Source organism: Entelurus aequoreus, linkage group LG13 (assembly GCF_033978785.1).
Source record: "Entelurus aequoreus isolate RoL-2023_Sb linkage group LG13, RoL_Eaeq_v1.1, whole genome shotgun sequence".
Classification (NCBI taxonomy): Eukaryota; Metazoa; Chordata; class Actinopteri; order Syngnathiformes; family Syngnathidae; genus Entelurus; species Entelurus aequoreus.
The window spans coordinates 27,928,916-27,954,333 of NC_084743.1; the positions used below are offsets into that span (position 1 = coordinate 27,928,916).

General features: G+C 40.2%; 1 protein-coding gene across 1 annotated transcript in view; it reads right to left on the bottom strand.

Annotated features, from left to right (window-relative positions):
* Nucleotides 1-25,418, bottom strand: part of LOC133663276 (low-density lipoprotein receptor-related protein 1B-like) — an 872,326-nt gene that overhangs the window by 358,033 nt on the left and 488,875 nt on the right. The window contains 3 exon segments of the mRNA XM_062067630.1: nt 3,295-3,499; nt 7,144-7,341; nt 22,502-22,747. Of these exon segments, the coding sequence (XP_061923614.1) occupies nt 3,295-3,499; nt 7,144-7,341; nt 22,502-22,747 (649 nt within the window).

Here is a 25,418-nt window from a genome sequence, read left to right on the forward strand (position 1 = left end):
CTACTGGTACCACTTATCATTTCACCATGTACCAAATAAAATAGCTTCGAGGTTGGTAAGCACAACCAAAATGATTCTGTACATTAGGCGCACCGGTTATAAGGCGCACTGTTGAGTTTTGAGAAAATGAAATAATTTTAAGTGGGCCTTGTAGTCCGAAAAATACGGTAAAAAATTGTAACATCATTAAAACAAATATAAAAAACATACCACATGTTCAACCACGACCAGGGTTAGAACCCAAGATCTTCTGCTTTGCACTGCAAGTACTAATGATGTCCGCCATGGAGCTACCGGTAGTAAAGGAGGATTTTTTTTTCTTCATATTCTAATCAGTGACAGAGCATGACGGGGCAAGATATGTTTGGGGTAAATATTATATGAAGCGCATTGTCATTCAATAATTTACATTTTTATGTGCCTCTTCAGGCAAAATGCCCCACCCCCACTGATTGCGAAGCCCTACGCGTGTTCTGCATTCGGGGCGGGGCGAAACCCTGACATGACGACAGTATTATACCGACAGTGTTTCATATCAATTTCATTCAAGGTGAAAGCAACATTAGTTACATCAGTATGATATGATGCTAACGTTATGTTGACAGCACATTTCGGATCGGATAATATTTAAAGTAAAAGTGGACTTCTTTGCATTACGTGTTGTTGGAGTTGTAGCGGGCTGTGCATGACCAAAGATCATATATTGAAACGATGATCTACGCATGGTGATGTTTTTTGTATGGTTTTTGTTTGAGGACAAACATGACACAAACTTTCCCAATTGTTAAAGAGCCCACTGTTTAATATGTTTGTGTGTATGCTTCACTGATGAGAGTATTTAGTGAACATCGTTTTGTCCTACTAATTTCGGTTTTTGAACTCACCATAGTGTGGACTGTGACGCAACAGTTTGTAAAATCTTCCACTTCTTCTTTGTCTCATTTTGTCCACCAAAAGTTTCATGCTGTGCGTGAAGGTGCACTATGTTGATGTTACTGACTTGTTGGAGTGCTAATCAGGCATATTTGGTCACTGCATGACTGCAAGCTAATCAATGCTAACATTCTATTTAGGCTAGCTGTATGTACATATTGCATCATTATGCCTCATTTGTAGGTACCGTATTTTTCGGACTATAAGTCACAGTTTTTTTCATAGTTTGGCCGGGGGTGTGGCGTATACTCAGGAGCGACTTATGTGTGAAATTATTAACACATTATTGTAAAATATCAAATGATATTATTTAGCTCATTCACGTAAGAGACTAAACTTATAAGATTTCATCGGATTTAGCGATTAGGAGTGACAGATTGTTTGGTAAACGTATAGCATGTTCTATATGTTATAGTTATTTGAATGACTCTTACCATAATATGTTACGTTACCATACCAGGCACGTTATCAGTTGGTTATTTATGCGTCATATAACGTACACTTATTCAGCCTGTTGTTCACTATTCTTTATTTATTTTAAATTGCCTTTCAAATGTCTATTCTTGGTGTTGGGTTTTATCAAATAAATTTCCCCCAAAAATGCGACTTATACTCCAGTGCGACTAATGTATGTTTTTTTTCCTTCTTTATTATGCATTTTCAGCTGGTGCGACTTATACTCCGGAGCGACTTATACTCCGAAAAATACGGTATATTTGAGCTCATTTAATATCCTTTACTTGTATCCTCTTTGTATATAATTTAGTTTTGCATGTCTCATGACACATTATCTGTATGTAATATTGGCTGCATTTCAGATAGTTGTTTGTGTGCCATGTTGTTCCAGACCACAGCAAACAGTACCTAGCTTGCCAAAGACTGTAATAAATCTATTAAAAGAAGACAGCCTGCCGTTTCCTTTAACTTGGACACACACATCTATACCTTTGGCCATTAAAAGCCAGTAATTTCCAGGAGTTATCTCACCATCTGAGTAGCCTCTGATTTACTAATGGTTTCTAATGTTGTAAAAATGTGTAGAATAAATATTACATTTCAACATTTCTGTCAACAAAGATTTGCTTCAGCCTGCAACACATAGTCTAGTGCAGGGGTCGGCAACCCAAAATGTTGAAAGAGCCATATTGGACCAAAAATACAAACACAAATCTGTCTGGAGCCACAAAAAGTTAAAAGCCATATTACATACAGATAGTGTGTCATGAGATATAAATTGAATTAAGATGACTTAAAGGAAACTAAATGACCTCAAATATAGCTACAAATGAGGCATAATGATGCAAATATGTACATATAGCTAGCCTAAATAGCATGTTAGCATCGATTAGCTTGCGGTCATGCAGTGACCAAATATGTCTGATTAGCACTCCACACAAGTCAATAACATCAACAAAACTCACCTTTGTGCACTCATGCACAACGTTAAAAGTTTGGTGGACAAAACGAGACAGAAAAAAAAGTGGCATAAAACACGTCCTAGAAAGTCGGAGAAAGTTATACATGTAAACAAACTACGGTGAGTTCACGGACCGCCAAAGTTAGTAGGACAAAACGGTGCTCGCCAAATACTCGAATCAGTGAAGCATGTTTAATATAAACAGTGTGCTTTATGACAATTAGGGAGGTTTGTGTCATGTTTGTCCTCCTACTGAAACCATATTAAAACAAAAAATATATTTTTTTCCCCTCATCTTTTTCAATTTTTCATACATTTATGAAAAAGCTCCAGCTTCCCCCCCAACCGCGGGTTGCCGACCCCTGGTCTAGTGGTTAGAGTGTCCGCCCTGAGATCGGTAGGTTGGAGTTCAAATCCCAGCCGAGTCATACCAAAGACTATAAAAATGGGACCCATAACCTCCCTGCTTGGCACTCAGCAACAAAGGGTTGGAGTTGGGGGTTAAATCACCAAAATGATTCCCGGGCGCGGCGCCGCTGCTGCCCACTGCTCCCCAGTACTTTAATCTTTAATCATTTTGATAGTAGGCTAATATAGCTAATATAGACACTTACGTCATGTGTTGCCTTCATTATACGACTTATACGCGGCTTTTCATTTTTTGCGGCTCCAGACATATTTGTTTTTTGTATTTTTGGTCCAATATGGCTCTTTCAACGTTTTGGGTTGCCGACCCCTGTCCTAGACAATGTATATTTACAATCAGTCATATCATCATCCTTTTGTCACCTAAAAAAATACAGAGGACATGACATCTGTGTCCTCAATGGTATAGTTACAGCCATGACTGTAAGTGTCATGCTGAAAAATGGAAAGTGATTATCCTGACATTACGAGATCACAGCACAGTAGCAGTTGACAGCACTTCATGAAGATGTACATACCCTTGGCCTGGGTCCAGAGCGATGGCCCGAGGATGCTCCATGCCCCCTGCAATCAGTGTGGTCCGCATATCTCCATTCAGTCTGGCGACCTCGATCTGGTCCAGATTGCTGTCAATCCAGTACAGTTTTCCTGTGATCCAATCCACTGCCAGACCTTCCGGGGTGGCCAGTCCATGTTGAATGACAATCTCAATTCCAGTTACCCCTGGAACAATGATGCGCGTACAATAAGACGACAGTGTACTGGTACAGCCACACGTTCGTGACGTGTCGACAAAATTATGCGATGTGTAGGGACAAAAAAGAGGAACATTAAGAAAAAAAAGAGGAACATTTCTATCAGCACAATGTGTTGCGACGCTGAACTAAGAAATACAATTTTAAATTTAAGACTACAATTCCTCCATTTCTACACATTATTTTAGCTAGAGTCGAGGTCCTCCAAACTGTGGTTTAGCCTTCTTTTTTTTTTACGTGGAAAAAGTCACAAGCGAGATCTTTGTTTTGTTCACTTGTATTCCTTTCATAGGAAACTTTCAAATAATTTACGAATATTTACGTAAGCGTGCGAGAGCACTCCTGTAACATTACTGACGCCTAGTGACCAGTCAGTGTACAGCACAACATAACACCATCTGTTTATTTCACTGTAGATTTGACTGATAGTCGACAATAGGTACGATCTAATGGATCAAATTCTACAATAAAAAATATTTTAGTCGAAGACAGCCTTGGTGGAGCTCGGCCAGCCTAACTGGAGACCTAGGAGTAGGGTTGTCCGGTATGCCGGTACTGGTATAGTATCGCGGTACAAATGAAGAAAAAACGGTACTATACTGTGTTTGAAAAGTACCGGCTCCTGGGCATGACGGCGCATCGTCACGTCATGACATTGCTGGTTTTGCGAGCGGAGGAGCATGTTCGGCAGTGCACAATCACGGAGTACTTACAAAAAGACACAGTGTATAGACAGAAAAGGGAGAACGTACGCATTTTGGCTTAAAAACTAAAGATAAAGGTGAAGTTATAACACTGAAACTCCCTCAGGAAGAGGTGCTTTAAAACATGGCTAGATAGCTAGCTAGCGGCGAACGTCCATCCGCAGTCGGCAGTGTTTTAGCTACTTTTAAATCACTAATCCTCGCCTCTGTGGCAACGAATAAAGTACGTTTCTTACAAGTATCATCCCTGCAGGACGTGGAATAGCTAAACATGCTTCACTACACACCGTAGCTCACTGCCGTCACAATGTAAACAAACGCCATTGGTGGATCTACACCTGACATCCAATGTAATGATACCAAGTACAGGAGTGTATCTAGTCAATACTACTATGATTACAACTATATTTTTTATTGTCCAACAATCTGTTTTCCTTTTTTTTAATTCACATTATGTTTATTAATTCAGGAAATATGTCCCTGGACACATGATGACTTTGAATATGACCAATGTATGATCATGTAGCTACTTGGTATCGGATCAATACCTAAATTTGTAGTATCATCCAAAACTAATGTAAAGTATCCAAACATCAGAAGAATAAGTGATAATTACACTTTAACAGAAGTGTAGATAGAACATCTTGAAAAAGAAAAAAACAGACAATAACAGTAAATGTGGATTAATAATAAATTGTTCCAGCTTATCCCTCATGATTTTGACCAAAAAGAATGATAAATGACACAATATGTTACTGCATACATCAGCAGACCAATTAGGAGCCTTTGTTTGTTTACTTACTACTAAAAGACAAGTTGTCTAGTATGTTTACTATTTTATTTAAGGACATAATTGTTATTCGATTGCAATAAAAAACATACGTTTAATGTACCGTAATATTTTTTGTTAAAATAAAGCCAATAATGCCATTTTTTGTGGGGCCCCCTTATTTAGAATAAGTACCGAAAAGTATCGAAATACATTTTGGTACCGGTACCGGTACTAAAATATTGGTATCAGGACAACCCTACCTAAAGGAGTGTTACCATTCACAGCAAGTGCGGTCGCCGGGAGGCGTACATGGAGGAGGGCTGGGGGGTGGAGTTGAATACATAGACCGTGTTCACGAGAAGCAAAGCAGATCTACAGAGGTCTACAAAACCTATGTGGGGGTAATCATATGAAGCCGCTCTATAGGAGTCCAAAATAAAATACAAAAGACTGAAAAATATAGTATAATAGATTTCCTTAAAATGGGGACTTCACCTATTTTCAAATGTTGCCTATCTTTCAAAATCATTATGAGACACATGACGATGGATGTTGTTGTTTTTTAATGCATTCTAAATATTAAATGAATGCGATCAAAAGTCAGCTTACAATGGAGCCCATGGCAGCCATTCAATTATGCCTATAATGCCCTTAAAAACAACCAAACACCTCCATTAAGGTTTTATATACATGATGTAATTTAGTGAGGTGCACATTTCTAATAACACTTAATATTTATGTATTTTGATCATTTTAAGCATCTGCGTTGCATTAATTTAAAAAACGCATCACAACGTTTCTTTTTTCTTTTTCTTCATCGTGGATTGTTACTCACTGCAGACTTCATGAGAACCAACAAACATAATAAAACCTCACTTACTGTACGGTATCTGCTGTCATTAGGATGCCGACTTCTAGGATGTTCATTAATTCCTGTTTAGGTGAAGAATATCTCATAATCCTCGCAAAGAAACGGGATCGGGGCACGAGGGGTATGCGTCTTTTCGTGCTGTTCTCGCCACTTCCGGGCCCTAAATAGCCGTCAAAGTGTACCCACATGTGAGAGTATATCCTCAGCCATCTACTTTTCAGGTAAGAGGCAAGTATTATGAACCACATTAAACTTCCAGGGAGCAAGGATGCGAGGAAACACCTCACCAGTCGACCATGTCGAAATTGTACACAAGCTAGTGATCAGGGTGCCGCTATAAATAGTCTGTCTGCGTTAGAGCTTATAATAACAATATCACCAATACTTGATTAACATTCAAGTCACAAAATGTAAATGGAGTATTGTTGGTGCTTTTTGAATGGTTATTTATGTCATGATCCGTGGCCAGATCATGTTTTGTTTAGTTATGTTCTGTTAGTTTTGGACTACCTTAGTTCCTGTTTTGTGCACTTCTGGGTTTGTTTTGGTTACCATGGGTACTAATTGGTTTCACCTGCCTCTGATTAGTGTTCGGCACGTTCACCTGCTGCCGAGCACTAATCAGAGAGCTATTTATTCACCTCTGTCGCCACACTCGTCCTGGCTTCTTTGTTTGCTCCACGCAACAAGTTACGTTGGTTATTCCTGTGATTCTTGATTCTTGTTCCTGCGCTAAGCTTCGCCATAGCTACCCATGCTATCGGCCCGCTTTTCTGTTTATTCTTGTTTTTGTCTGCTTGTATCTACAGTGTATGATTTATGAGAAATAAATCATCTCCTACCTTCACGCTTTCAACCGGAGTTGTCCGTTCTGCATCTGGGAGGAACGACCCCGCATAAAGACGCGACCCCAACGTGACAATTTATAGGATTTTATGGCCGTATAGAGGACCTCCCACTTTTATTTACGTTTATTTAATATTTGGAATGCGTAAAAAAAAAATGCATCCATTGTCATGTATTTCATAATTACAGCGAACGATAGGCCAAAGCAAAAAAAAAAAAAAAGAAAAAAAAAAGCAGTTCCCCTTTAAGATTCAAGCCTTTAGTGTGTTATTAATTCTAACAAAGGAAAACTATCATCTATATTGTTTGTTAGGACAGGACAATAAAATAGACTGTTATCGCCCCGCAAGAGTCTCGTGAGTCAGTACATCACATCAGTTGTTTGTGTACATCCGAAATGTGCTCTTGTGTTGGCATACCGCCTGTCTCGGAGAGCCTTCCCCTGTAGATCTTATCTTCCACCACATCTGTCCAGTAAAGGAGGCTGCGATTAAAGTGGAAATCCAGCGCAATGGTGTTCCTCAGGCCCGGCACAAGCAGGCTGTAGTCCCTCTTGTGAAGGTCTATTCGTCTTATCTCATGGCGAATTGAGAAAATGATGAAAGCCTCAAAGGGATCTGAGCAGAGGGGAGGTGACAGAAAACAAGAAGCCTGTTTATTTAGAGAGTGTGACACCGGGGGTTTAGGGATGTGATGCCTAACTTGCTAATTGATGGCGTGTGATATTGAGTCAAGGATTTGATCAAAAAGCCTTTTGCACCCGATGGCAAATGGTAATCTCTTTTAAAGAGGACCAACAGTTTGGAAGGTATTTTTCTGGCCCCATATTTATATGGATCTCCTGTGAAAAGAAGGTGTTAGAGGGGGGTTAAACATTTAGGAATGCAGTCTGCTGAAAATGATGGAAAGTGCCATTTTAAGTTAAGTTAAAGTACCAATGATTGTCACACACACACTAGATGTGGTGAAATGTGTCCTCTGCATTTGACCCATCCCCTTGGGGAGCAGTGGGCAGCAGCGGCGCCGCGCCTGGGAATCATTTTGGTGATTTAACCCCCAATTCCAACCCTTGATGCTGATTGCCAAGCAGGGAGGTAATGGGTCCCATTTTTATAGTCTTTGGTATGACTCGGCTGGGATTTGAACTCCAACCTACCGATCTCAGGGTGGACACTCTAGTTGACATCGCAATTGATTGCTGTGGTCAAAGTTGGAATTGCCACATAAAACACATTTGAAGATATTGAACACTCTACTGCCATCTGGCTGCCACAAACTCGTCACCTGTCGTGTGTCAGGTAAACCACGATGAATGGGATCATATGAATCCCCTTCCTACTGTGTTATGCAAAACCAATGTTTTTTTACCTAATGGTAGCTGTTTGAAATTTGAAATCAAACCATGGAGGGATTCAAAATATAAAGTATATATAAAACAATCTTGCCATGCCATGTCTGAAATCCAACATGGCCGACAGCACTGTCTTTTGTTTGTCTGCTTGTCAAAGTGCTCTGTTTTAGTCTCTTTTTAGCCACTTTAAGTACATTTTACTAGTTTTAAGCTTAACAATTGATGAATGAAGGCTTACTTCCAAAACGTGGCTTTTCTGACTGCTTTTGTTGGACTTGGAAATCTGGAGGCCTTCGACCTGCTGAAGCCGAGATATGTTGTGCTGGCTGCAATTTTGGCCTTCCACCTGCCATGGCCTGGTTCTGTCCTGGCCCCAGCTTGGCCTTCCGCTGCCTGGAGACTGGGTCTGCTGGCTTCGTCCTGGCCTTCCACTGCCTGTAGACTGGGTTTGCTGGCTTCGTCTTGGCCTTCCGTCTGCCACGGCTTGGATCTGTCCTGGTCCGGGGTTGGCCCTCCACTGCCTACAGACTGGGTCTGCTGGCTTCATCTTGGCCTTCCATCTGCCGCAGCCTGGATCTATCTTAGCCCCAGCTTGGCCTTTCACTGCCTACAGACTCGGTCTGCTAGCCTTATCTTGGCCTTCCATCTGCCACAGCTTGGATCTATCCTAGCCTCAGACTGACTAAGGCTGGGCCTCTGCTAGCCTTAGCTTGGCCTTCCAACTGCTGTAGCCTGGACATCTGAACTTTGAATATTGGACCTGGGTAGGTACTTAAACAATTTAACAATGCCTTTGACACACACTCTCTATTTAATATTAATGCTTTTTTCCTAGACTTGTATTCCGCAGTTTTAGTGGGGTACCTGTCCAGGTGCTCCACCAACCTTTAACTCTACCGAACGCAACAACAATCACCTGGTCCTTCGAAACTACATAATTTACACAAAGGTTATTGATGTCCTCTTAATTTGTGGTGTATTTCTGTGTTAAATATATGTTTTACTCCTTCTGCAATTACTCATTTTGACATTGTGAAGCCAAGTAATGTTACCTTGCAATATGAAACGGAAAATCCTCACATTGCTCTTACTTCTGCTATCAGGCAATGTGCAACCAAATCCAGGCCCGGCTTTATACAACATCAGTACTCCTGATGAATTTAGAGCTAGGTCAGGTCTCGGTTTAACTCATTCAAATATTAGAAGTGAACTGCCAAAATTAGACTTAGTCAAAATCTGGTTTCGAACAACCCATGCAGTAATCTTTATCTTATCAGAAACCTGGCTAAGTAAAGCAGTCTCTGACAAAGGACATTGCTATAAATGGATTTACTATCTTCCGATGTGATCGTCCACAACAAGGGGGATGAGTGGCTATGTACAGTATATAAAAAACAAATGTACTTTATCATCATCACTGTCAATCACTAAACAATTTGAACTCCTTGCCCTGCAGCTTGAATTCTCGCATGGCCAACCCCTCACAATTGTAGGGTGTTATAGACCTCCCTCTGCTTCCACTGAAGCCCTTGCCTCTCTTGCATCCTTTATGAGTGAGTGGTGATTTAAATTTTGACTGGTTGACATCCTCTTCTGATAACCTTAAAGCTGTATGCAACTCACTAAATTTAACCCAATTAATCACTTCCCCAACTTGACCCAATAATAAAAACTCATCAAAATCATCTTTACTTGATCTAATTCTAACCAAAGCGCCCCATAAGTACACTGATACTGGGGTGTTTGTCAATGACTTCAGAGATCATTGTCCAAGTGCAGCTGTAAGAAACTGCAAGCTACCAAAATTAAAACCCACTATTACATGCAAAAGAGATATTAATCCTTGTGTGGTGTTCGGGTCTGTGGGACCCGTTTTCGATTTTTATTAAAAGAAAAATGATACAATTAATTAGTTTTTCAAACTGAGACTCACTGGCTTTGGCTCATTTTCTGTGAAGAACATATATCAGAATACATATTTAATGAACACACACCATACACACCCCCTACACATTTCTATTACATAGAAGTTGTCCGGGGTCCACTGGACCCGGGGCTAATAGAAGTGTGGAAATGTATGTTCTGTGTACCACACACACACACACACACACACACACACACACACACGCACACACACACACACACACACACACACACACACACACAACAGGCTTAGGCAGGAGGAGGACAGAGTGTAGGTACACAGAACATCAGAGGGTCAAACGTGCAACAAAATGAGCGCAGACAGTGTTGACAAACAATGTTGCAACCTTGTGTGAGAACCGCAGGTGCAGAAACACAAAAGAAGAATCCCTGTGGGATGCAGCAACTGGCAGATAAATTTCCATGCAACGTTCGTGTTGTTGTTACTCAGCCAGCGTTTGTGGGTCTTAGACTTAGACGTAGACTTTTTATTGTCGTTCAAATTTGAACTTTACAGTACAGATAGGAACAAAATTTCGTTGCATTAGCTGGTTGGCAGTGCAGGATAAAAAAGCAATAAGGTGCAGATATAAATAAATAGATTACTCTAATGATAAATATATTGCACTTTTGCATATGCATCTACATGTATGGATGTATGTTATATTGTCTTTATATTCCAGCGAGTTCATCCATTTTTGGGGGGAATTGAGGGGATTATTATGATGCGTTCAAGAGTCTTACGGCCTGAGGGAAGAAGCTGTTACAGAACCTGGAGGTTCTGCTATGGAGGCTGCGGAACCTCTTTCTAGAGTCCAGCAGTGAAAACAGTCCTTGGTGGGGGTGGGAGGAGTCTCTGCAGATTTTCTGAGCCCTGGTCAGTCAGCGGCTTTTTGCCATCTCCTGGATAGAAGGAAGAGGAGTCCTGATGATCTTTTCCGCCGTCCTCACCACTCTCTGGAGATACTTCCAGTCCAGACAGAGATACAATTGGTCAGCAGGCTCACTATAGTGCCTCTGTAGAATGTGGTGAGAATGGGGGGAGGGAGCTGTGCTCTTTTCATCCGATGCAAAAAGTGCATGCGCTGCTGAGCTCTTTTTACAAGAGCTCCGGTGTGTAGGGACCAGGTCATATTGTCAGTTATCTGCACCCCCAGGAACTTGGTGCTGCTTACTATCTCCACCGCTGTGCCGTTGATGAAGGGTTAAGCGTGGCTGGACTGGTGCTTCCTGAAGTCGACAATGATCTCCTTGGTCTTGTCGACGTTCAGGACCAGGTTGTTGGTTCTGCACCAGTCAACCAGATGTTTCACCTCCTCCCTGTAGTCCATGTCATTGTTGTCACAGATGAGGCCCACTACTGTCGTGTACTTCACAATGTGGTTAGTAGTGGAACTGGCGCAGCAGTCATGGGTCATCAACGTGAACAGCAGCGGACTCAGGACGCAGCCCTGGGGGCAGCGTCCTGAGTCCAGGGAGATGGCACTGGAGGTGTTGTTGCCCACTCTCACAGACTGGGGTCTGTCTGTGAGGAAGTCAAGCAGCCAGTTGCATAGGGGGGTACTGAATCCAAGGGGGGCCAGTTTGCTCACCAAGTGCTGCGGGATGATGGTGTTGAATGCAGAGTTGTAGTCCAGGAACAACATCCGCAAGTGTGTGTCCTTTCCTTCCAGATGTGCTAAGCTCAGGTGGAGTGCAGACGAGATGGTGTCCTCTGTGGAGCGGTTAGGGCGATAAGCAAACTGGTATGGGTCAAATGTGGGGGGAAGTCTGGAGACAATGTATTCCTTTACCAGCCTCTCGAAGCACTTCATTACAGATGTTTTTGGGATAAGTCAGTATTTTAACATAAAAGTGTTTGATTGTGAGGCATTAAAAGCCACAAAATGCAACGGGTCCATCAGACCCACGAACACTGGCTGAGTAACAACAATATGAACACCACACAAGGGTTAAAAATGTTTGCCTCCCAGCTTTTATATACGACCTAGCTGCATTTCTGTGGAACGGAGTTGCTTTAATTGATGATGTTGAGATAGCGGTGAAATACTTTTATAATGAATGCCAACGTATAGTCAATAAACATGCTCCCTATCGAAAATTAAGTTTTAAAGGTCAAAATAATCCCTGGTGTTCCTCTGAAATTGGAAACCTCCTCAAAGAGAGAGACGCTGCTTGGGCCTGGGCTCGAAAAACAAAGACAGAGGTTGACTGGCTCAGCTTTCGCCAGTTTACAAATAAACTTACTTTGCTTGTTAAGAGAGCCGAGTCTGATTTTTACCTGCATGAATGCAAAGAACATATAAATGACCCCAAACCATAAAAATCTTCTTTAAATCATGTGACAACTCAATTTTAATTACTCAATCTGGTACTTTGTCTGATAAGACATCCATCCATTCATCCATTTCCAACCGCTTATTCCCTCCGGGGTCGCGGGGGGCGCTGGAGCCTATCTCAGCTCCAATCGGGCGGAAGGCGGGGTACACCTTGGACAAGTCGCCACCTCATCACAGGGCCAACACAGCTAGACAGACAACATTCACACACTAGGGCCGATTTAGTGTTGCCAATCAACCTAACCCCAGGTGCATGTCTTTGGAGGTGGGAGGAAGCCGGAGTACCCGGAGGGAACCCACGCAGTCACAGGGAGAACATGCAAACTCCACACAGAAAGATCCCGAGCCCGGGATTGAACCCAGGACTACTCAGGACCTTCGTATTGTGAGGCAGACACACTAACCCCTCTGCCACCGTGCTGCCCTCTGATGAGACAGCTATATCAAATTGTTTTAATTAGTTTTTTTGTTTCTGCCGGGTCCTTGTTGGAGTCGTTGAATCCTCAATTGTCAAATGTTGGCCTAACTAGTGTTAACATACCAAATACACCGCAGGCTGTAAGTAGATGCAGCAGCTGCACTTTTGAGTTCACACCTGTATCAGTATCTGAGGTAAACAGTGCGCTAAAGAGCCTGGACACAACTAAAGCAGCAGGACCTGACCAAATTGAACCCTTTTTCTTTAAATTGGCTGCTGATATTGTAGCTGAGCCTCTCTTGCATATTTTTTTTACCTAAGTCTAACAAGTAAAAGCATTCCAAAAATCTGGAAATCGGCCTTAGTTCTCCCCCTGCTAAGTCAAGTCAAGTCAAGTCAAGTCAACTTTATTTATATAGCACGTTTTCAACAACTTTTAAATTGAACCAAAGTGCTTTACAGGTTAAAAAAGCATAGAGCAAAAAAAACTAAACCAAAAAAACAAAAACAAAGAACATAAACAATGAATGTGCTGAACAAGATAGTGCAAATGCGATACGGTAAAAGGGAGTCGAATAAAAAGTAAACATTTTCAGAATAAAAATAATAATAATAAAAGTGCGACAAATTGAAAAATAAAACTAAAGCGAAGGGGTTGGAGGGGGGGACTAGAAATGGTGGCCTACTGGGCGGACTCAGCTCAGGTCAAAGGCCAGAGAGAAGAGGTAGGTCTTAAGGAGGGTTTTGAAGACCCCCAGAATCTGGGCTGACCTAATGTGGAGGGGAAGGCTGTTCCAGAGCTTAGGGGCGGCAACGGAAAAGGCTCTGTCCCCTCTGGTCTTTAGCCTGGATCTGGGGACCGCCAAAAGCATTTGGTCAGCTAACCTTAAGGCTCTAGACGAGGTATGATGATGCAGCAGCTCGGTCAGGTATTGTGGGGCCAGACAATTTAGGGATTTAAAAACAATTAAAAGTAATTTAAAACCAATGAGGTGACGGACAGGGAGCCAGTGGAGTGAGGCCAAGACTGGGGTGATGTGCTCGTGTGCTAAAAGGGGGTGAACCCACAAATATAAATAATTACAGACCAATTTCTAAATTATGCATTTTAGCAAATTTGTTTGAGAAGATCTTCAGTAACCAGCTAAAGGATTTTTTAGAATCAAACAATATTTTATCTCCGTTTCAATATGGTTTAAGAAAACCACATAGCACTATTTTAGCTGCACTTAAGGTCCTAAATTATTTAATCGAGGCTGTAGACGGTAATAAATATTGTGTCGCCCTATTTATTGATTTGTCAGAAGCATTTGACACAGTAGACCACAGTCTGTTAATTCAAGCCCTTCATCACATTGGATTATCTAAAAATGCAGCTGCTTGGTTCACAGACTATCTTTCCAGCAGAACACAATGTGTACAGGTGGCTGGGACGATCTCTTCAAAGGAGTTCCGCGAGGCTCCGTGCTGGGGCCCATTTTATTTTTTATCTACATAAATAATCTTTGCAATCATTTGTCAAATGCAATGTACCGTTTTTTATGCAGACGACACCTCTATGTATTGCTGTTCAACATCCATCACTCAGGCTTTTGAGTTTTTACAAGCTGCTTTTGATGTCATCCGGGCTCGCTTATTTGATCTTTAATTGGTTTTAATTACAGATAAAAGCAGGCTGATGATTGTCTCTCATTCAAGGATGCTACTGGAAAATATTGCAAATGTTGTAACATCAAATGGAAACCCTAAAGAGCAGGTCAGTACTTGGGTTTTACTCTTGATCAGGAGCTTTCATTTATAGCCCATATTAACAACTTGGTCTTTAAGCTTAGGGTAAAGCTTGGTTTCTTTTTTAGAAATAAAAACTTCTTCTCTCTTAAAGTCAGAAATAAATTGGTGACAGCGACTATCTTGTCCGTAATTGATTATGGAGACGTGCTTTATTTTAGTGCTTCATTTAAATGCCTCCAGTCCTTGGACACTGTTTTTCACTCAGCACTAAGATTTGTTACTGGCTGTCGTAGTCTCAGCCACCACTGTCAACTGTATATGAAATTAGACTTATCTTCATTGAGTGCATGCAGATACACACATTGACTGACTATCATTTATAAGGCTCTTTTAGGTTTAAAGCCTCCATACTTGTGTACCTGGTTACAAAGAAAAAAACAGCTCTTATGCATTACGTTCTAACAATTTTTTTGTTTTAACTCTTCGTCATGTACGGACTGAATTTAGCAAAAGAGCTTTTGGCATTGCTGCCCCTGTGGCATAGAATGCATTGCAGACAAAACTCTCTGAACTACTTCCATTTGGAGACTTTGGTGCCTTTGTTTTTAAAAGGTAGACATCGTTATTGTTTTACAGTTGTCTTTTATGCATTTTAAAATGTATGTCTTAATGGATAACTTTTCTGAAACTGCTCTGTGACGTGCTGTTGACCTCTTGTTCCAGGTCACCCTTGTGAAAGAGATCTCGATGGGTTTCTTATCTGGTTAAGTAAAGGTTTTTGCACAACTTTTTTCAACGTGACATCTGCGCTTATCTCTATATTTGGTAAAGGTTTACCTGAAGAGCTTGGCGCTAGTCCGCTATTGTTAGTAAATACGTTTCTTATTTTTCTCTATCCTCTTGTTGTGGGCCAGACTGGCTCGTACATGCACATGCACTCTGCGCTGTTGCCATTTCTAATACAAAGTAGCGTATAGTTCGAACTGATATCTGTCTGTAGACTCCATATGGAAGCGCTGGGAACCACAACATGGTTGGCGGGTTCAAGACGCAGTCAAAGTGGAGGCATGTAAATAAGACTGCCCACAAAACGGGGTATCCGGAAGAGACAGTCAGAAAGCGGCTTGACGATGGTCTGTAAAATGTAATTTATGCAGTATTTTGACCAAATTACTACCATTAAATGTTATGTAGACCACAAGGAAGAGTATTAAATGCAAACAAAAATATAATATGACCTCTTTAAATGCACTTCTATTAGGATATCTAATGTACAACACATAAAAATCCACCGTATATAAGAAAAACTCTTGGATAAGGCAAACTTTGATCGACCTTTGTTGTTAATCTAAATCCTACAAACATTGCTAAGCAAATTTGACTGAGTTTTTGGAACATGGGCCAAAGAAAATACCGAATACATTTGGGGGAGCGAATCAGACATGGTGGATCTGGCCTGCTACATCATTTTATATGGGCAGTGAAAACTTGGAAATAACTTGCATCATTAAAGCACCTAATCTTAATTGATGGATGTATTTGATCTGTCAACATGACAGGGAAAAAAGACTTTAATCATCTAGATCAGTGGTTCTCAACTTTGTTTCACCAAGTACCACCTCAGAAAACACTTGGCTAACCAAGTACTACCAACATATATCAGAATCAGAAAATATACGTCATCTTATGTGTTAGTAATTGCTATGAAGTAGAAAAGTGGTAGGATTAAATAAGCTTTGCGTCTTCCTTACTTCTTTTCGGACATGTACAGAAAAACAATATGTAAAATATATCACCCATCATGTTGTAACTGTATACATGTTCAAGATAAACTTCAACCAACCAACCTACATGACCAACATTAAAATACAGTAGCATAGTAAGCCTAAAAACAAGGCTTTATTTAACAATAATAATTAATATTTTTGGCCGCTGTAACATTAAAAATAGTTTAAACAGTATTACTGTGTTTGAATATTTATTTAAGCGATTATTTGGCGTACCACAAGACGAAACCCGCAAACTGTACCACAGTTTGAGAATCACTGACCTAGATGCTGCAGATAGATCTGTAGTGAATACAGAGTACTTCATAATAATCAACCAATAGTGAAAGTCAGTTAATCAGACATGCATGTTTGTTGGCTGTGCTATTTTAGAATGTAATGTTAAAATTGTGAAGAAAAACAAACCATGCCTTCCGAACTTTGTTTAGTTTTTACAATGATAAATCAATTATTATTAGCGTCAACATGTAAAAGCTTACTCGTTAGATTATGTATATTTATAATATTTATTACTGATAAAATACATTTCAATACAAGTGCGATAAGCTGAGTGCAATTACACTAACTCTTTCAATGTCGCGTTATCTTATTCATAGCGTTTACAGCTTTTAAAATAACTTTTTAAAACTGGGTTATTTTCTTGATGGTGTATTTATTTCATGGCTTACATGTTAATTTAATTTTATCGTGGTTGGAAAAATGCAACACCATTTCGTTTTGCAGTACATCTCTGATGTAAATGTCTGAATGACAATAATACATCTGAATAAACACATGTAAAGGAGCTCTCTGATTTAAAAAAAAAAATGTTGCCAATAAAGAACATTTCAAAACTATTTAAGGATACTAGTGTTTTTAATATTGTGTCAACTATCACAATTTGATTGTTCTTACTACATTTATTGAAATAATTAATATAAAAAATAAGCTACACAGCAGGCAGAAGACATTAAAACAACATTGAGAACTTGTTGATTTAGGTCCTGACTACGGATGTACGGTATACCGGTATTAGTATATTACCGCGATAATAATGAATCATATTGAGTACTATACTGCCTCTAAAAAGTACACAAAACCTTCTTTCGTTTTTAAAAAATGTATATCATGTTTATAAACTCAGGCAATATGTCCCTTGACACATGAGGACCTTGAATACGACCAATGCATGATCCTGTAACGACTTAGTATCAGATTGATACCCACATTTGTGATATCATTCAAAACTAATGTAAAGTATCAAACAACAGAAGAATATGTGATTATTACATTTGAACAAAAGTGTTGATAGAACATGTTAAAAGAGAAAGTAAGCAGATATTAACAGTAAATACACAAGTGGATTAATAATACATTTTACAGCTTGTCCCTTATAATGTTGACAAAATAATAGAATGGAAAATTACACAATATGTTACTGCATATGTCAGCAGCTAAATTAGGAGCCTTTGTTTGCTTACTTACTACTAAAAGACAAGTTCACTATTTTATTTAAAGACACAATTGCAATAAGAAACATATGTACATAATGTACCCTAATATTTTTTGTTAAAATAAAATCCAATAATGCAATTTTTTGTGGTCCCCTTTTATTTAAAAAAGTATCGAAAAGTATACATATCGAAATACATTTTGGTACTGGTACCGGTACCAAAATATTGGTATCGGGACACCACTAGTCCTGACATTGAGCAACTCAAACATAACATTGAAACAACATGCTTTTTGATAACGTTTAATAAGTGTTGGGTTCTGATGTTGATTTGACAATCGAATGTTGGTCATTTTCCAACCAATATTTTACAACTCAAACATAACGTTGAAACAACATGCTTTTTGATGATGTTTATTCAATGTCAGCTTCTGACGTTGATTTGATCATTGGAATTCGGTAATTTCCCAACCAACATTGAAGATTTAACGTAAGACACCAACATTGTCTGTATTTACAAATACAACTATTTTGCAACGTTGTTTCAAGGCCAGTTTTAAAGGACATGAATGTATAATCAACGTTGAATCAATGTCTTGTGCCTGTTGGGTATAAAAGCATGGCTATTGGGCTTTTTTTTGGTCTGTCATAAAACTGCTAAGAAAAACCTGACGTGACATTTTTTTGCTATAGCAAACATGACAATAAACTAGTCAATACATGTTACTCTTTCAACTGTTTTTAATTAATATATCTTATCTTGTTCAATTTAGAGTATTTTGTGGTACCAACCACAAAAAACTGTCAAGCCGAGTTCCTTGCAAATAAGGACTATCATAAATGCCTAACATAATATTAGTAGTTTAGAAAAACAATATATGCCTTGCAATTCTCCTTCAAGCAGGAGCTCTTTGGGTTGAAATTGCTCTGCATGTTTGTTTTGTTTTTAGAGAGTTGGTTGCATAGTGGAATATGTATGGTAAATAGTACATTAGTTTGTTTAGTGAGTATATATCATAAACCTTTTGAATAAATCATTTGAATGGTTGCAAGAAGTTGCTAAATTCCTTAAACTGACAAACTTTGTCCACTGAGACATACTTTTACTGCTTCTACAATAAAATAACCCTCTGCTGTATCGGGAAATGTATCGTGGGTTAAACTGGCATGGGTAAAACCAGACACAAGCTCAGTAATAATCAACAAATCAAATGAACACCTCCACATATACGCTAAAATCTCACACACATCCGCATTTTCTTTAGAAACAGATAGGACTTGATCTTTACATACAGTAAGTTTCTGCAACTGTACAAATCAAACGAAAAAAAATGCAATTAGAAATGCACTCTTGCTTCAATGACAGTTTGTCCTAATTAGGATGTGATGCTGCTACCAGAGAGAAAACATCTGCAACTGCATATTTACTACTAAGACATTTTTTTTTATTTTTTTTTTACTAGGATGTGCAAAGAAAAAGGAGGAGGGGATATGCGCAAAGAATCCAATAACACGTCTTTCCCCAGATTAAACAGTCTTTGTTTGCATGCAAAGTATGATTTATGATGAAGCTCGTCAATTGTGATCTGCTTCCAGAGAGAAAATGTTTGTGTTCTCCGTCACGTTAATGTGTGATTAGAGCTACGGCGGCCATCAGTCTGGAAATGAAATACAGAAGCAAGTCATCAAAGCAAGGTCCATTAATCTGAATATGACAAGCCAATGGCGTGTGCATAGCTGGCATATTTTAAGTGGCTACAGAGCAGTCTCGCGAAAACGAGGTTATTCAATAACAACACAGAGAAGTTTGTTTGTCAAGGATTAGGTCTGATGAAAGCTGTGGTTATTGGGTGCACAGAAAGAAACAAAGAGGACTTGTTGCTCAGATGTCTTACCCTTTTCTGACGACCTTTTTAGTTGCATACTTATTGTAGACCGCATGTGTCAAATTTCCCGCCAATATAAAAATGAAATTGCATCCGGCCCGCCAGGCCACCGCCTCATATATCTCATCCATATGTAACCCGCGTAGTTCAGTCCTTGCAATTGTGTTCCGCCTGGGACTGGAACCTGGGTTGCCAGCATGAGAGACAAGCAAGCTAGCTACCGAGCTATCAACCCGATAGCCAGCACTGCTCATAATAATTTTTATCGTTAGCCACGTCGTAGTCACTGAAGCCTTTTAAAGAGTAGGCTTAAGACCCACCTTTTTGATTTGGCTTCTACCTGATATTAATTATTTTATTGAAGTCATGTGTATTTTACGTTTTATCCCAGTAGTTATGCAAGATTGTATTTAGTTCTATGTATTTATTATTTATTTACTGTCTATTAATTAATTAATTTATTGTTTTCTATTTTTTATTTATTTATTAGTAAAAACATTTTTTTTTTTTAATCTTTATATGTCTTACTTGTATTTTATTCTTTATCTCTACTTATGGTTCTTACTATTTTACAAGTTGTATTATTTTTATTTTTGAACGTTCTTCAGATGAGCCATCTGCTTAAGGGGATATCGGCCGTGCTTGTGGGGGCGCTTTTGTGTCAGCGTCCTGGTGGCCATGGTCTGATGACCTCCTGGTGCAGAAGGGTCATGTGATAGTGTTTACTCACATGTCTCATCTGTACTCAGCCATGCAATCATTTGTCTGAATAGTTGTGTGTGTGTGTGTGTTTGGTATTTGTGTCCGTGTGTACGTATGTGATAATAGGGGATCTGGGTCACCGTGGTAATGTTTCTAACTTTGTAAAGCACTTTGCGTTGCATTGTTATTATGTATGAAAAGCGCTTTATAAACAAAGTTTGATTGATTGATTGAAGACCGCTTCATGATAATAACCAGTCCCTCCAGGAATTGGTGTTGTCACAATTCCGCCTATTCATGCATATTCAACTAATGTTCGCAAATTATGCACGGCCTCACAATTTTGCCCAATCCCCGCAATTTTCCTGCACATTTTGGCCAATCGTTGAGCATTTTGCCAATCAAATTGGTCCCAGCAACGCAACTGTCTAACCTAGTGATTGTCAAACTGTGGTATGTGTGCAAAGGGTGGTACGCGGGCTCCATCTAGTGGTATGCTAACGAAGTCCGTAAATATGTTCTCATTGTTGATATTTGTGGATTGTGTTTAACCTTACAGTGGCCAAAAATATTTAAAAAAAAAGTTTTTAATGGATAGGTTGACTGGCAACACTAAATTGGCCCTAGTGTGTGAATGTGAGTGTGATTGGCCCTACGATGAGATGGCAACTTGTTAAGTTAAGTACCACTGATAGTCACACACACACTAGGTGTGGTGAAACCTGCCTCTGCATTTGACCCATCCACTTGTTCCACCCTCTGGGAGGTGAGAGGAGCAGTGAGCAGCAGCGGTGACCGCGCTCGGGTATCATTTTGGTGATTTAACCCCCAATTCCAACCCTTGATGCTGAGTGCCAAGCAGGGAGGTAATAGGTCCCATTTTTATAGTCTTTGGTCCAAGGTGTACCACGCCTTCTGCCCGAATGCAGCTGAGATGGGCTCCAGCCACCCCCGCGACCAAGCGGTAGAAAATGGATGAATGGATGGATGAATACTTAGGCCTGCTATGTTACTGTATTTTAATGTTGGTCATAACCATCCATCCATCCATCCATTTTCTACCGCCTATTCCCTCCGGGGTCGCGGGGGGCGCTGGAGCCTATCTCAGCTACAATCGGGCGGAAGGCGGAGTACACCCTGGACAAGTCGCCACCTCATCGCAGGGCCAACACAGATAGACAGACAACATTCACACTCACATTCACACACTAGGGCCAATTTAGTGTTGCCAATCAACCTATCCCCAGGTGCATGTCTTTGGAGGTGGGAGGAAGCCGGAGTACCCGGAGGGAACCCACACAGTCACGGGGAGGACACGCAAACTCCACACAGAAAGATCCAGAGCCCGGGATTGAACTCACGACTACTCAGGACCTTCGTATTGTGAGGCAGACACACTAACCCCTCTTCCACCGTGCTGCCCTTTGGTCATAACCAATTTAATTAAATTCAATTAAAACAACTTTATCAATCTCTTAAGGAGGAATTCATTTAAAACAGCATGGTTGGTCATATCAAATGGTTCCCTGCATCCCCGGGGTCGATTTTGCTGCAACTTTTTACAAATGCTGCAGCAAAATGAGGCATTACAGATCCCGAAATCCCGACAAAGTTCCACAAAACCCTTCAGGGTCTGATTACTACACAATTGCCCCATTGTTTTTAGTTGTTATCATTTACCAACAAACTGTTAAAAAGCTTACTTTGGATTTAAAATTCAGAGAGACAAAGAGATATTTTATATTACAAAGGAATTCAATAAGAAAAACAAATTGGAATAGCTTGTTTTATCCAAAAAATATAGAGTAAAGCACATTTTTTACTGGACTGTGTTATACTTGTATAGCGCTTTTCTACCTACTCTTTGACACTATTTCCACATTCACCCATTCACACACACATTAACACACTGATGGCGGGAGCTGCCATGCAAGGCCCTAACCACGACCCATCAGGAGCAAGGGTGAAGTGTTTTGCTCAAGGACACAACAGGCGTGACAAGGTTGGTAGAAGGTGGGGATTGAACCAGGAACCCTCAAGTTGCTGGCACGGCCGCGCTCCCAACTGCGCCATTATATTATACATTTTTAAAGTACATTGACACACATTATTTCCAGACCATATTGCAACAATTCTAGCTTAAAAATCAACGCGAAACTGCGGCATGGCCATAAAACAGCATAAGGCAACCTATGAATCATGCGTTACCTGTGCTGTGGCAGCTGTCCCCATCAGAGTCAAGCCTCCATCCTGGATAACAGGAGCACTTCACTGTGGTCTTGTACTGCTCACACACTTGGCTGCACTTCAGGTGGCGGCTGCAGTAGTCCACCACCTCACATGTCTTGTTGCTGGAGTCCAGGTGAAGTCCAGGGGGACAGGAACAAACGACCCCCTTCCCCGGTGCCACGGTGCATATGTGGCTACAGCCCCCTCGGGCTACAAGACACATGTCTGAGGTAGAGAGAGGCAAAGGCTCGTTGGAAGCATGCCACAAAGAAAATACAAGTTATAGGTGAACATTTAATACAGTATGGCAAGAATATTTAAGACATTTGTTTTGTAGGCCACATTTCTAGAGAGCTAAGGACTGAGGGGGGGGCGGACTTCTCCCTTCACTATTACTCTTATTGTATATATTTCTGAGAACCATTGTCCTCTACAGTAGAAATGTATTTGTAGTCTATTTATTGTGTCAGTTACAGGAGCACTCTGCTGTTTTTTTGACCTTCTGCAAAAATGTGAGTGCCAGAATAATTGTATTTAAGTTATCACAAAACTTTGTGTTTCAATGAGTTCCCGGCGAGCAGACAAAAGCTGTCTTTGATCTTACCAATCAAAAGGCTTGTAAAATTCCACTGTGTAGGATGGGAAGCGACATGAAGGTGTCGGTTTCTTTGATGTATTGTAATCCACAGGAAGATTTTGTCTTGACCCGAGATCTACAAAGCGGAGAGGAAGCAGGACCTGACTCCTCTCCAGGCACCTTTTCTTTGAACTGATTTGTGACCAAAGGCAGTGGCTGTTTACGACCCCCTTCCTTTAGAAACAGCTGTTGCCATGTAATCAGGGAAAGTCCAAATAAAAGAGGAGGAGTACAATCTTTCGTCAGAGCGTGGTGGGAAACTGTGCAAGAGTACAGCCCAGACGTTTCTCCTCAATTGACCCAAATTTAATTATGTCTTTGTTTAATTCCTTTCTTCTTGTCTTGTTTAATAGATGTCATCAGTGTTTGAACCTGACAGTGAGTTTCTCACAAGTTTTTTTTAAACTGAACTCGTGGGCCACCATAGCCTTAGCTCAAATGATGAAAAATAGAGTACCTAAAATGGAACCTTGAGGAACACCAGTAGTATGACTAAAGAAGCTGAACAAATGACTACTCACTGTATCTGAAGTATACGAGCTAAAGCAACACCTTAGTTGCATTCACACACTAGGAAAATAAATGTGCAATCGCCAATCAACCCCAAAACTGAATTGTGCCTATCATTCACAATAACTATGAAAGACATGACGGCGGATATATATTTTTTAATGCATTCTAACTCGTAAATAAATGTAAATAAAAGTCCGCTTACAGCATAGCCAATGGAAGGTCCTCTATACCAAAATAAATAACCATCCAAAAACTCTAACAATACGCCATTTACATTTTGATTTTGTGATTAACCAAGTGATATTGTTATTATAAGCGCAAACAGAGACGGACTATTCATAGCGGTGCAGATGTTTACATCATCGAGAGGTAAGCTGTTTTTTTGCTTCCTTGCTCCTCGGAAGTTTATTGTAGCTCACGCCTCTCACCAGGATAGAAGAAGGCGAGGACATTTCCCGACATGCTGGTACACTTTGACAGCCACTTTAGACCCGGAAATGGTGAGAACGACAGGAAAAGACGCTGGGTCCCACGTCCCGTCTCTTCTTGAGGATTAAGAGTCATTCTTCATCTAAATGGGAATATATGAACATCGTAGCAGTTGGCACCCTAATGACAGCAGAGCTTGTACAGTAAAATATGTTCTATTATGTTTGTTGGCTCTCATAAAGTCTGCAGTTAGTACTAATCAGTGATGTTAAAAGAAAAGCAAATACCGTGATGCGTTTTTTTGTAATTAATGTGTCGCGTATGCTTAAAATTATTAACATACGTAAATATTAAATGTTATTATAAATGTGCCCGTTATTACATTGCATACCGTAGTTTGGACACACCTTCTCATTCAATGCGTTTTCTTTATTTTCATGACTATTTACATTGTAGATTGTCACTGAAGGCATCAAAACTATGAATGAACACGTGGAGTTATGTACTTAACAAAAAAGGTGAAATAAGGGAAAACATGTTTTATATACTAGTTTCTTCAAAATAGACACTTTTTGCTGTGATTACTTTTTCGCACACTCTTGGCATTCTCTCAATGAGCTTGAAGAGGTAGTCACCTGAAATGGTTTTCACTTCACTGATGTGCCTTATCATGCTTGATTAGTGGAAATTCTTGCTTTATCAATGGGGTTGGGACCATCAGTTGTGTTGTGAATGACAAGGTGTGTCCAAACTTTTGGCCTGTACTGTATATCATGTATATAAAACCTTAATGGAGGTTTTTGGATGCTTTTAAGGGCTTTATAGGCAGAATAGAGTGGTTCCCAAAAGCTCTATTACAAGAAGACTTTTGATCAAATGTATTTCATATTTAGAATGCATTCCAAAAAAAAATACATCCGTCGTCTTGTCTTTCATAATGATTGTGAACAATTGGCAAAATTCCAATTAAAAACGTCAATGCAAGTATCTGCCAATGTGTTTACAGTGGTCCAAGTTCCTCCATACTACAGGAGCCATACTTGCCAACCCTCCCGATTTTTCCGGGAGACTCCCGAATTTTAGTGCCCCTCCCAAAAATCTCTTGGGTCAACCATTCTCCCGAATTTCTCCCGATTTTCACCCGGACAACAATACTAAGGGAGTGCCGTGATGGCACTGTCTTTAGCGTCCTCTACAACCCGTCTGCTTTTACACCATACAAATAGTGTGCCAGCCCAGTCACATATTGTATGAGGCTTCTGCAGACACACGTAAGTGACTGCAAGACATACTTGATCAACAGCCATACAGGTCACA